A 15,152-nucleotide genomic window follows, 5' to 3' on the forward strand; every position below is an offset into this window, starting at 1 on the left:
TTCAATTTAAGGATAAAATTATTACTTTTCAAGAAATTGTTCAAAAAGTAATAAAAAGTACGCTGTACCCTACGATCTTATTTCGAGCGACTCTCGGCCCTCTTGTTACACGTTATTAAAGGTAGAATATCGCGAGTCTTCGTTCTTACGTTATATTAACGTAATACAATATTGTGTGATACGAATGAGTTTAAATTACAACAAAAGTATAAAAGCCCGGTCATCTTCGATCGTTCTCTATCTCCGCTTTGCTCTCCGATATTTCTCGTACCTGTGTGGGCGTAATGCATAATCCATTGTTCCGTTACAAAGGGAGAAAGCACGTGCCCCGCGGAAATTTGTGACGTAAATCCCGAGCATAAATCGCGATGCACTTCGTTTAACTCCCAGTGTACCCTCTTGTTTGTCCGCTTATAAACGCGGGATATTCTCATGGGTCTGGCGTGATGGTTGAAAAATGACGGTTCCGTTGAGAGCGGCGGCCAGCGGCGGCGACGCAACGTAAAGAAGGGTACGTGTTGTAAAGTTTTGCCGAATTAGGACGAGTTTGAAAGAGCAAACCAGACGCGCGGCCGAAGCGCCGCACAAAGAAGGGTGGGACGAATCATCGCATATCGTCCTTTCTCGTCGATATCCTTTCATCGTCCACGAATCTCGTCGTACCGTCGTCGTCGCGCTTCTCTCCTTCTCCCTCACCGCATTCCGACCGTATATTCATCGGTGACTTCCGAATAATCGCGTGTCGACTTTCGCCTCACAGCGTAATCTCGCCGCGATTTAGAGGTGCGAATTCGAATCGAGTCGAATCAAATCACAGTAGAGTTCAATTCGAGTCCGTTTTAAGAGAATAGTTCGAGAATTTCGAATCAACAATGGTTTCGAATCGATCGCTTATTTTATTTGCTTCATTTATATCTCCCCGCGCGACCAATTATTCTCCTCTAATGAATAAATAAGTATTTTTTATGTATGTAATGTATCCATATATAGGTTAGATTAATATAAAATGTTCGAAAATATTCTAATTATTCGTATATATACACATATTATTAATTAGACCGGGACTGGTTGATACTGTTTTTTTAATGATTTTTTTACATGTAACTAATAAATGAAATAAATAGAAGATATTTTTTAATAGCCGCACATGCTTCAACAACATAGAAGTTATTTTTATAATTTAATAATATACTTAATTTTATTGTATTATAATGGAAAATGTAAAGTGATGCAACTTGTAACAATCGGTAATCCCATATGCGGGGTCAACTGTTACAATTACTGGAATCAGTCGTTACACATCCAGATTTCAAAATATAACGCATTTAATTGAAGGAAATAAAAAAAATTGTGCATAACGTAACTTTATTTATAATTTTCAAATAAAATATACTCATCAATGTAATATTAATGATATAAACATAAATATTTATCAGTCTTTCTCTTATGTAAATTACAGTGAAAAAATATATAATTATAAGATTGCACTAAGGAAAGGCTACATAAATCTAACATTATTTTAAATTTGTTTCGGTTGAAAACAAAAATAAATACATATGGGGTATGTAACAACATACCCCGTCACAATCAGTCCCGACTTATCATATTTACACATTTTAAATGTTGCTTAAGCAAAAAATATATTTTAAGACGTTAATATAACTGTAAGTTATTATTTATAAAATAAAGATTTTAAAAAAATATTTGGAACTATAATATAATAAGCAGATTTATAAATATAACATTTAATATTATATATCATTAATTTATTTTACTAAGAATAACAATTTTACTAAATATAACATTTAATATATCACTGATTTATTTTACTTTTGGCTATCAAAAACTATTTTTTATTTCTGAAAATATGCTATTCAGTCCAAAATGTCTTATTGCAGCATGACTTCAATGTTTTTGCGGAAATACTATGTTTTTTTATATAATATTACCGTTTGCCGTTTTGCAGCAACTTTGAATATATCAACGTGCCTCATGTATAAACCAGACCCGGTCTCTCCTACATATTTTCTAGTTCGAAATGTCACATAAGATCACGATTCTTGTAAATCGAAAACAAATTTCTTTAAATCATCGCGTAAAATAATGTAAATCACAAATTTTGATATTTATAACGTTTAAATTAATGTAATGTAATGTAAATCTGGGAAAATTTTATTCAAATTCGATTCGTATTCGAATTAAAAAGATTCGATTCGATTCGACTTCGAGCATGTAAAAAATTCGATTCAATTCGATTCGACTATGCAAATGCTTGATTCGTACACATCTCTACTGCGATTCACTTGGAGTCTACGGCTTTGCGGAGCTACAATTGTAAGCCGGAAACGATCGTGGCAGAATGACGGATATTGGGCGGATTAAGTCGGTCGGGCCCCGCGGGTGTGTACCGTCGGAATAAATTTTATTTAAGTCGCCTCGCCCCGCTGTACGTTTGTCGGCTCGCCGTAATTTCAGAGTTTCTCTCCTTCGTTGCGAGGGAGGATCCCGGAGGACGGGAAGGAAAATTAAATGTCGTCTTTTGCCTTGAATAATAATAAAAGAAAAACTAGAGCGAGGGGGGGAAGGGGTAGATTGAAAAAAAAATCGGTATCTCATGCCGCCGCGAGATTGGAGTTATACATTTCCGAACGTATCGGTATATCTTACTGTCGAGAAAATATTGATGGAAATTCTATCCGGATTGTCCGTCAATATTTCCACGAGACCTGAAAGTTCGCTCTAAAATTTAAAATTATCGATATCCGTGTAAAATTATCCGTCCCTATCAAAGCGTCTGTAAACGCTAATTTTGTCTCTCGACTTCCCTTACGTAATTAACACTCGCGACGAAAGTCTTTAAATGGCCGATAATAATTAAATATAACGGCGCTTTTATCCTTGCCGTCGAAGAAGGAAACCAATTAACCTTCTATATCATGCGACGAAATATGAATAATCACGCACGTGTGACCGAGATACTCCCAGGCGCCAATGAATAATTTCGCTGAGAATTTCCGTCATTTGCATAAATTTGTACTACGCGGTCTCTCTCTCTCTCTCTCTCTCTCTCTCTCTCTCTCTCTCTCTCTCTCTCTCTCTCTGTCTCTCTGAAGAAATATCTTTCCTCCTACCTGTAGGCTCGTATTACAGATATTCTAGAGTATTTCTATATTCGCAGTTGCATGACCGTCTTTTTCATCATAATTATTACTGCTCTGTTTTAAATACTTCGGCTTTTATTACAACATAATTTAAATAAATCTTCCAATTGAAATTTATCTCGTGCAATTAGAAACAGTTGCAAGATTTCGCTATCTATTTGCATCCTCGAAAATCAATTCGCGAAAACTTATAATTTTTTTTAATCATATTTTTTGTTTATAATCTGTAAACTTGATACTCCGATATTTATTCATTGAAATGAAAATTCGTGTCCAAATTAATCACAGTTCGTTCGCGAACGAAAATTTCTGATATTATATTTAAAAAAAAAAATCACGTGATATTATATTCTCTCTTTGTAATAAATCTGTAATAGATACACTTTAACTGTGTACATAAACGAGACCGTATCGGTCGTGCTATTCACGAAAACGTGCCGCGATATCGCCCATTATTATACCACGGTCTTCCTTTAACGCCTCGATAAGGACATTCATTTTATCGGGTATATGTGACAGCACAACAAAATGGTATTAGAACGACTTGGGGCGGGGGGGAAGCGGGGACTCCCTTCGGACTTTACTCGTTCGAACGAAAAAATGACGGCGAATCGACCGTCGCGTCATAGATATCGCGACGCATCGCGACGCGGGAATATCGTTGAAGTGAAATGCAATCAAATGGCCGCGTGTCATGTGAAAAACGCTCACGGAGAGGAACTATCCCCATCGACTTGCCGATGCCCCCAGCACTTCTCGATCTACGTGACCAGACAATGTAAGTCGGTCCCGCGGGAATCGCACGAAAAACATCGTAATTCGCGCCATTTTTCCGGTTATCCCGTCACGTTCCCCGTGACAATCGCGAGCCAATTTTCGAATTCACAGGTCGTCACCCTTGAATTCCCACGTGCAATACACGGACTCTCGTAAACCCGTACCGATTTCTGAACGGAAAACCACTTTAGGGGCTATTTTTTTTCAATCTCTGCATTAATCGCGGTGTAAATCACACTCCTGAAATCTTTGAGGTCCATCTACAATGAGAGTAGTAAGTCGTAAGCCGTAAAAAATTGATCAATCACAGTCGAATATGAGAAGAATAATTGACTGTGATTGGTCAATTCTTACGGCTTACTATTTACTATTCTCATTGTAGATGGACCTTTATACAGTCGAACCTCTACAACTCGGAAATCTCTATAAAACGAAAATTTTGTTTATTCCTTTCCACTCTGCGGAAAAACTCTCTATAAATCGAAATAAAACCTACCTGAACTCGAATTATTTGTCAGGTATTTAGATGTATTATTTTCCCTGCAACTCGAATTTAAAGTAACTTCTACAAGTCGAAGTTCACCTCTATAAGTCGAACTTTTATTGTCGCTGCCTCTATAATTCGAAGTTGTAGCTATGTGTAGCCATGAGTAATAGCCTGGTATTTTGTTTTATGATATTACATTTATTATTTTATAATACTATGATTATATTTATTTTATATTATGATTACGTTTATTATATGTATGAATAAATAATTCATTGTCAAATATTGATTTTTTTCCTTTAAAAGGATCATTGTAATCGGAAAATTGTAAACACTTGTACAAAGCCTCGCGTAAGTTGAATTTTCATATTTTAATACTATAGTATTAAGTATAGCATACTTTTTTTTACTCGAATTTCGATAAGTCGAAAACTCTATAACTCAAAGAATTTTTCTTTTCCCCTAAGATTTGAGTTTTAGAGGTTTGACTGCATTAATTTTTTGTTTAATTATCTATAAATTTATATAAACATATATGTTTTAATAGATTTGCTATTATTGATCTTTATATTTATTAATTATTATTTTGTTAATTTTTGTTTATTACTTGACGTTATTAATTCATTTGATGCAATGATCCGTCGGCCGAACGCTACCAGAGGAAGAGCTATAGTTTCGTTCTGTAAGAAGACAGATCGATTTTACATATATATATATATACACGCGCAGGAAGGAAGACACAACTGTCGATACGCTACTGTAATGTTTATTGATTAGAGGTAATAGATAAATTTACTTTAGGATTTACTTAAGCTACTTCTCACAATAAAGCGGATACAAGTAAGCCACGATGGTTAATGGATAACGGTATTGATCCCATGCCAAACTTTAACGATCTGGATACGCGAATCCCAGTCGTCGTCAGTTTATCTTATATGAAATTCACAAGATCCGGATTCTAAGTTAATGTTATTAATGTTAACATACAAGTTCTACGTTTCAATGTATATATGTTCCGCAATTCTCAACAGACGAACGTAGAGATTCGCGTAAGAAAATTATTCTTCGATGAAAATTAATATAGCTCGACGATAGTCGAAGATACGTGACAAAGTTATGTTGGCTGCAGAGCGATGTGAAATGACGAGGTGAAATGTAAAATGCATCTGATGCATTTCCAGTGATGCATCAAACTTTTGAGAATAGTCGTAGAAGAAATTCCGTGACAGATAAATCGTTGAGTGTCGTTTTTCTTTGCTGGAAAACCGATAGTTGAGTCCTGAAGGTATTTTTCAGCATTAGGTGTGATGCAATGCAGAAATCTTCTTCGCTTTTTTTTAAGGAGTATCATGTGAAAAAAAAACAGTTAAGTTAAACACATTTCACTTTTTATTTTCTACGGAGGAAAAAAAGCCAAAATTTTTTAATAGTTTCATTCAATGATTTTTAATAATTTATACGACAAAATAAATATAGAGAAAATTACACACACAAATGTAATGTATTACTTCAAAATTATTTAATTTAAATAGTTTCACGTTCACATGATTTCGCAATCAATTCAATATTAACATTATAGAGAAATAACAATTTTTGGTGTGCAGATATTCCCAAGTTAATTATTGTGACAGTTGCCCAGCTTAAAGTGACCCAATTTCGTAATTATAAAATATCACGCGCAATACAGAAATCTTCTTCGCTTTTTTTAAGAAGTATCATGTAAAAAAAAAACAATTAAGTTAAACACATTTCACTTTTTATTTTCTACGGAGAAAAAAATTCAAAATTTTTTAATAGTTTTATTTAATGATTTTTAATCATTTATACGTCAAAATAAATATAGAAAGAATTACACACACAAATGTAATGTACGTATTACTTCAAAATTATTTAATTTAAATAGTTTCACATGATTTCGCAATCAATTCAATATTAACATTATAGAGAAATAACAATTTTTGGTGTGCAGATATTTCCAAGTTAATTATTTTGACAGTTGTCCAGCTTAAAGTGACCCAATTTCATAGTTATAAAATATCGCGCGTCAAGCGCTAAAGTATAAATACTACTTGGAGTATTCCTCGACAGCGGTGCTCGCGTGTACGGTATTTTAAAAACACCTTCGTGATATTTTCATATGTATCAAAGCACCTGTTAGAGGCATTCGCTCTGCGTCTGACGGGTGAGACATTTCGATATATTTCTGCTCGAACCCCTACGGGTGGCCAAAGGGCCGGCTAACGCAACCACCGCTTCGTTCGTGTGCCACCGGGCCATTGGTGTTTCGCAGCCCTCGCAGGCACCGCGAACAGTTGTATCTTCACCAAGAGCTGCGTTCTATTTTCTATCGGACAAAACCGACGATCTAACCGCGAAACACCGCGGTTGTGTCCGAGACACATACGCGTTCTACGAGGAGAGAGACAATTTGTGCGTTGGATTCGTAGAAGAGAGAGAGAGAGAGTGTGTGTGAGAGGAGGGGGGGGTGAGGACGCGACTCACGCAGTTTCGGCTCTGAAACTGTCGTGAATCTATTTTCCTCGTGCTATTTTAGTTCCGAAACACAACAGATGTCGTAAAAGCCTTAAGCCGCGTAAGAATTAACCAATCGCAATCGATTATTCTTTTCACATTCAACTGCGATTGGTCCTTTTATCACGGCTAAAAGGTCCATCTACAATGAGAGTAGTAAGTCGTAAGCCGTAAGAAGTTGACCAATTATAGTCGATTGTAAGAAGAATAATCGACTATGATTGGTTAATTTCTTACGACTTACGACTTACTACTCTCATTGTAGATGGTCTTTAAGACTTACGACATCTATTGTATTTCGGGACTTACGGCACGGTACAGAGACCGGAGGCCAACCGTCGAAACTTGTTGCGCGAAATTTTATTCTCCCAGTTAAAGGCTTCTCTTTTTTCCTCTTTCTCTTTTTTTATCTTTATCTCTTTCTCTGTCTGTCTCTCTCTCTCTCTCTCTCTCTCTTTCTCTTTCTCTCTCTCCGGCTTGCCTGAGTTTGCCAAGTCTGACGTGTATCACTACTCCTACGCATCGCGACGCACGTCAATCGGCGGCGCCGACGCGCCTCGCTCGCTCGCTCGCTCGCGCGCGCCTCCGCATGACGAACTTAGATTAATTTCCGATAGCACCATTGATTTGCATGACAAGAGTTTGACGAGGAATGTCACTACCGTCAGCTTGGAGACACTCTGAGCTTTTATCAGCGGGCTTCTCATTGTCGGCAACGGATTTCTCAAAAAATCACATCATTAGCGAGATTGCTGAGAAATTGCTAAGATAAAAAGTGCTGCAGCTAATTTGATTTCTTTCATGAAATTACGTGTTGTAACGAAGATAAAATATTTTTATTGCAAATCGCGAAAGTTTATTTCTTAAAGTCAATTATTGTAGAGATAAGAAAAAAAACTTACAAAGAGATAACTGTTGAAAAGGTAAATCTCAATCTTTATTATTAACAAATCACTAATTTGATACGCTTTATAATGAAAACATACATAGAATTATATAGTATATAAAATTATACCTATATTAATAATTATATAAATTATACACTTTTTATATAACTATATTATATAGATTAATAATTATATGTATAAAAAGTATCAAGATATTATAATGAATAATGTGCTACTGACAATGAAATACCGATTAAATTAACCATTTTACACAATTCGCTAATTAAAAAAAAACGCAAGCACTTATTATAATTATTTAATGAGAATCACATTGGCGCAATTTTAATTTAACTTAATTTTAATTCGTAATTATAATGTGCTGTAATTATGTCTTTAGCGTCGGGTTTATAGAGACGTCGCGTTTAACTTCAAACAAAACCGTCCGTAGAGAGTAGGTGTACGTAAGTAGTAGATGCATCCGTGTGTGGTCAGACACACGAGTACCGGACGCCCCGGACTCGTTTCTACTTTGATGCAAATCTACATCGGATTCAGCCAATATTTGCTAGGTGCATCGGCCGCGATCGATGCAGATACGTATCCGGTAGCTCTCATTAAAAGCGTGATATTCGATTAATTGCGAAAGAGAGAGAGAGAGAGAGAAAAAAAGGGATGGGAAAAGATGAATGCGCGCGGCGGAAAACGATTGCCACTCCTACCTGCAGGTTCTTGAAATGATGAGAGCCACATAGCGAGCTCAGGAATCTGCTCAGAGCGCATTTCCGCGTGTGCTGCGTGATCCCTACGTTCGCTGCAGCTTCCGTCACGGACTCCCTTCCGGTTGTCGGTGCCACGCCGATCTCCGATCCTCGAGCCATCTGCAAACAGGTTGACGATGATCAGGCCTCGAGGAACATTATACAGAATATCGTCGAAATATCGAAAAAAAATAGGTACATTAAAAAGAATATCTTCTTAATTTTAATAAATCCAAAACATACAATATATTCATGATTTACGCAAGCAGACTTTTATAACCAATAATATTGTTTAATAATTAATACAGTACAACTAGATTACGGAAATCAAATTGTATATCGCGGTCCTGATAATTTCAAAAATTCTTCGACCAATTATTATTATTATTATTATTATTATTATTATTATTATTATTATTCATGTTAAGACGTAAATAATTTTCACAATTTTCACTACAAATCATTAAAAGTAAACGATGTTTCAGGAATTAATCGCTGAAGACAAAGAAACGGATATTCGAATCGTTATTATAGTGTGAAATCCCAGCAAATACATATTATAACTACAATATTGCAGCAACATTGTAATATTTCTGCAATATAGCTGGAATGTTACAACGTTGCTGCAGCTATAAATCTGCAGATGTGTTTGCTGGGATAGGCGTTAATTATAAATATTCACTGCGGACTTTTAAACATATCGGAAAAGTGTATATTTGACGTTAATAAAAAAAAACATGAATGCAAATTTCGTCGCGCCCAAACGTTGTGCCGTTCACGTTTCGGTTAATTTCGGGATACCCGCGGTAGTATATATCTCTGCGTCACGATTCGTCGCGCAAACAGTACGGCGCACGCGGAGCATAAATGTGATTTAACGAAAGGCACACACTGTATAGGCAGCGGACGTGTTTGCTGGTGTTTGCCCGTAATACGATAATCGTTGCCTACCCCCAGCGCGATTGTTTGTACATACGTCGGTCGCGAGCAGTTTCCGTATAGCGATAATTCCGCCCATTCCGAGAGAGAGAAAGAGAGAGAGAAAGAGAGATCATGAAACACGTGAAACACATACACGAAACGTACGCGCCGCCGTGTTGTCGGGAAATTATTACGATTTATTTATCCGTTCTGTTTTCTACGATATCGCGACTTTTTTTTCTATACACCCCAACTCCGTTAATGTGTTTACGCCGTGGATTGTGCCGTTAATTTTCAACGGTTCGTCGCGCAAAATAGCAATTTTGATGAAGGTAACACGTATAGTCAACAATTACTCGTGAATTACGGCACGATAAATAACGTAAATAAACAAAATCTCGCCCGCCGCGCGAACTTGATGTGGCTGGGTACGCGAGGGTAGAAACACGACCGAGGAGTCAAACGGGGTTCATACCGAGCCGGGGAGTCGGACACTCTTTATTGGCAAAGTTCAATACCGGAACGTAGGTATATATCCGTGCGATGTAATGCACGACGTACGTCGCGCCTCCACCTTGAAAATCGAGCGAACGCATCAAAGGGGAAAGGGATATCTGACAAAGTGGTTTCGCCTTTCCTCACAGTTTCCCGTTTCCTCGTTTTGTTCAGCGATTCGTAGCTGCCTGGCTGCCGCGGAGACTCGACCGCGGTAATGGAGAAACGTGATGCGCGCGTGTACGCCGCATCGGGCGTATATCACTCATATATGATCACATGTACGCGCGCGGCTTAATAGAGAACGTACTCTTTCTCGCAGATGCTCGAAATTTTACCCCGACTGTCCGAGGTAACGAGGTAACATTCGCCAATGGCGAAAGTTACATTATCCACGGATAATGATATGCCTTGTCGAAGGACTTGCAGAAAATATTAGGATCGTACTCGTAATATGTAACCAGAGAATGGAAAGTTACTTTTTAAAAGTAACGAGTTATCGTTATACTCATTACCGAGTTAAAAAAAAACTAGTTACCGTTACTACAGTTAAAAAATTTGTCTTAAATTAACACATTTTACATGTCCCAAACGGTCCATTCAAATTTTTGTGTTAATTTAACGCAAGATGAACATGTTAGAAAGTAATAGAAACATTATATAAAAATTAACACAAAAAATGTAACAGTTTATATACAATTTGGAAACAAATTGTGGAAACGTTATTCTTCAGTAAAATTAACATTTGTAATATGTAAAATTAACTAATTTATTTATCTTTTATTCATTTGATTTAGAATTTACGGTTTAAAACTACTTTATTTTTATGTTATTTATTCACTTATAAATTCTATTATTTTGACACTAAAAAATATTAAATATCAATTTAACACAAAATATTTAAATAACATAATGACATTATGTTAATTTAACAAGCAAATATGTTAAAAATTCAACACAAAATTTTAACACGAACGTAAGTGGACCGTTTTTAACATAAATACAAAAACGTTTTTTTACTGTGTAGTTACTGATTTTTAAAAATGACTCGTTATCATTACCGTTACTTTTCCGTTACTTTTTTCATTCTGAAACAAAATCAGTCTAAATAATTTAAGATGCAATTTTTTGTTTTAATATTAATAAAAGCAATACAACAATAACACCAGACCGACATATAAAAATACAACTAATTGTAAGAAAAAGAAAGCTTTTTCGATATGAGCTAGAGCTTCCAGCTTCGTGCTTAATATTTGAAAATAAATTTATATACATATCCAATTTTACAAACTACGCCCCAATTAAATTTTCATTCTTGAAACATAATTCAGCTGATATTTTTTACAATAAATTTTTTAAAGTATTTTAAGATACATATAACGTAAAAATATCTTATTAAATTACTTGTCAGTTTAATTTGTAATATTGATTGACTTATGGTATTCTTAAGATGTCGTAAACCAATTACAGAGCCATATTAATATTTTAAGACATTATTTAAAGCAGTCTTAAAATAAGAGTAAATGATGTGAATACTAGCTAAAACTGAAGATTGAATAGATATACGAAAATTTTGTCATAAATACAAAAAGATTAAAATACAAAAAGTAACAATAAAAGTAACTGTATAATTCATTACCGTTACCGAAAAAATGTAACTACGTTACCGTTACAGTTACTAAAAAAATAAAACGCCGTTACCAATCCGTTATCAAAAAAAGTAACTGTAACGGTAACGACCTTATAAGTAACAAGTTACTTCCAATCTCTGTATGTAATTCTTCTTCAATTCAATTATTGCTTAGTTGTTAATTATTATTTATTAATTAAGGTAATTTAATTATTAGTTACAAAAATCTCAGCAAATTGCGAATATCAGCCTTTTCTTCAAGTTCCTTAAAATTAATAATAATTTCGTATGTTAATTTTATGAGTCTTGAAAAAAAACTATTTTGAAATGAAAATCTATCACATTTTTTTATATAATACATAAACCTACGTAATTATATAACAAATAAAATTTAATAAACGTTGAGAAAGTACATAAATATATTTACATTAATTGCAATTAATTGTCTGCGATATTGAACATTAATCATCTATCAGCTATTGTCGTTCCTCCCAATTCGCTAATTATAAATATTCATTTGCAATTATTCAATCATTTGAAAAATTAATTAGCGCCACGATACAATTACTCAATAAATAATGCAATGTGCATGTGCATGAAGTTACAAATATAATTAATTCCACGTAATTATTTATTTCTTCTTACAAAACTCAAGTTTACAACTATTTTTAAAGAATGCACACTGCAATATATACTACAATTCTTATCGTATTTTAATATTACAATTTATAATTTTATAAATTAAAGAAATTAGACTCGTAAGAATAAATCGAATATGTATCGAAGTAATGCCTATCGAGCCGCGCGCGCGACACGGGTGTTGATTTTAATTTATTAATTTAATTTTTAAAATATATGTCCACACGCAAATATAATTATAATTTTATTTTAATTTATGCTAATTAAATTGGCTGCACTCATCTCTTTTTAGACTATAGCATTAATTGCGAGTTTTTCATTACTCCTCTGGCATTTCTAATTTTCAAGAGCATTCTACGATTTATGTACAACTATATTTTTTTATGTAAAACTTGAAAAATATAAGGCTTTTTATTTGGCGGTCGTAGTCACGGTGACATTTATCCCGGAATGCGATAACACACTCGATAGAGCGCAAAGGTGACACTCACCGTGATGATGGAGGGACGCGGCGCGCCGGTGAAGTGCTCGATGACCTCCCAATTGGACTTCTTGATGGGCGGGGTGTGCGGCGTTTTCGGTGTGTTAGGGGTGTGCGGTTGCGAGGACGGCGTCGAGGGTTTGGAGCCCGACGTATTAAACAGCAGTTCGACGCGAGGTTTACCGCCGTCATTACTGCTGCTCACATGTTGTCTGAGGCTCGCCCATCTTCTGGTGGTCCTGGGGGCCCCAGTTATCGTCCTGTGTCCGATTTCGCCCTGGCGGAACGAGAAAAGGCACGATCACTCAACTGGCAAAAGACGCTTTTGACATGACCTTAATTAATTACGAAATTTCCCTAAGAAGAAGTAACCCGAAAAAAGATAATTTTTTCGTCCGTTTTTTTGGGCCCTCGATTTTGAGACTGAACTGTGTGCCAAATGGTACCTCATAATGAGATATTATTTATTAATCGCGGAGAAGTTTCAGGTTGAAGTGACAATTGTTATCACAGCTGGAGTGGGGAGGTCACGTATTACGTCTCTTTACGCGAAAACTCGATTGTTTTACATCCAAAACGAGCGTCATTTACGTAAAACTGCGATAATCTTCATCGATTGGATCAACCTTCTTAAAATACCAAACCTCACAGACCTGCACAGTAAAAAACGTTTTTGTATTTATGTCAAAAACGGTCCACTCACGTTCTTGTTAAAATTTTGTGTCAAATTTTTAACATATTTGCTTGTTAAATTAACATAATGTGATTATGTTAATTAATTATTTTGTGTTAAATTAATATTCAATATTTCTCAGTGTCAAAAAATAATATAATTTACAAGTGAATAAGTAACATAAAAATAAAGTAGTTTTAAACTGTAAATTCTAAGATAAATGAATAAAAAATAAATAAAATTGTTAATTTTACATGCTATAAGTGTTAATTTTACTGAAGAATGATGTTTCCACAATTTGTTTCCAAATTATACTAAAATGTTACATTTTGTGTGTTAATTTTTATATAATGTTATATAATGTTATTACTTTTTAATATATTCATCTTACGTTAAATTAACACAAAAATTTAAGTGGACCATGTAAGATGTTTTAATTTAACACAAATTTTTTAACTGTGTGTGACAAGTTCATGATATGAACTTTGATTTCATCCCTCCTCGTCCAGCTCTGATAACAATTGTCACCTCAACTTGAAATTTCTCTGTAATTAATGTTTCATTATAAGGCAATTATTTGGTACGCAGTTCAGTCTTAAAATCGAGGATCCAAAAAATGGGCGAATTTTCAGGTCATTCTTCATATATGTGCGTATGTGTGTGTAATATACATGTATATATTATAAATTTACATTTTTGCTCGAAGTAAAATACTTTTATGCAACTTATTTGAAGTATAATCTGTCGGCAATTATCGCGCTCCACTTAATATCTAACAATAAGTTTAACGAGCGTTAAGAGCTTATAACGAAAAGATAATAGAAAAATAATTATTCTGTGGCGCCGCATTCAATTTAGATGTCATTTTTCTACTTTATCGGGGCAAGATATTTCAAAGATATTTTTAATGTCAGATCAGAAAGAGTGTTGTGTCATAGAGACGCCATTATTTATGTCGCCTCAGGCGTCGAAAGGTATATCTACTTGGTTCTGCTCAAAGCGAAGGTGAAATGGCCCGAGCCAGCGTCAAAAGAAAGTCGACACCCGTTACGTAAATTTTCGCAACTTTACGCGGAAATTGCAGTACGGAGAGAGAAAGAGAGAGAGAGAGAACGTGAAGTTCTACGTTTTTGTAATACAATGCATATAACGTCGTGCACGAACTGCGTCAAAACTCCCTCAAAATCTTCCTCCTACGATCTTGAGCACGTCGCTCGTCTCTCGTCTCTTCGTGCATCCGGGATTACGAAAATACCTTTTAAATATACACGCGACTCGCAACGTAATGAATATCGCGATATATATATATCGCGCATCAAAGAATGCGGCAACGAGAGATGACTTCAAAGTTTCCGCGAGTAAAAAGAAAGTCGAGTCAACTTCAAAAAAATTCTGGAAAAATTTCGCTGCTCTTAAAACGGAGACGAGCATTGCAGTTATCCGAACAGCAGCGGTTAGGGGACAGAGCGTGTCCCAAAGTGACGCGCGCGTCGGGAAGAGTGACTTGGTACGCGGCAGCGCGGTACCTCGCGTCAGCTGTCAGGAATTTCGACCTAGTCATCGTCCAATACGCGCGCGTTCGCTCCGTCGTCGGTCCGTCGTGAAAACACGCGCGCGACGCGGCGGGTCGTCGACGCGGAAAACGGCAGCCAGTAAAACTCGCGCGAACTCGGCGCGGAGCTCGCGTTTTCTCTCTCTCTCTCTCTCTCTC

General features: G+C 35.7%; 1 protein-coding gene across 1 annotated transcript in view; it reads right to left on the reverse strand.

The window, feature by feature from the left end:
* Window positions 1-15,152, reverse strand: part of LOC105462591 (adenylate cyclase type 5-like) — a 173,543-nt gene that overhangs the window by 95,721 nt on the left and 62,670 nt on the right. The window contains exons 3-4 of the mRNA XM_011709296.1: window positions 12,779-13,045; window positions 8,564-8,722 (exon numbers count right to left, since the gene is read on the reverse strand). Coding sequence (XP_011707598.1) covers window positions 8,564-8,722; window positions 12,779-13,045 — 426 coding nt within the window. The remainder of the gene's footprint in view (window positions 1-8,563; window positions 8,723-12,778; window positions 13,046-15,152) is intronic.

Source organism: Wasmannia auropunctata, unplaced genomic scaffold (assembly GCF_000956235.1).
Source record: "Wasmannia auropunctata unplaced genomic scaffold, wasmannia.A_1.0 LD336097.1, whole genome shotgun sequence".
Taxonomy (NCBI): Eukaryota; Metazoa; Arthropoda; class Insecta; order Hymenoptera; family Formicidae; genus Wasmannia; species Wasmannia auropunctata.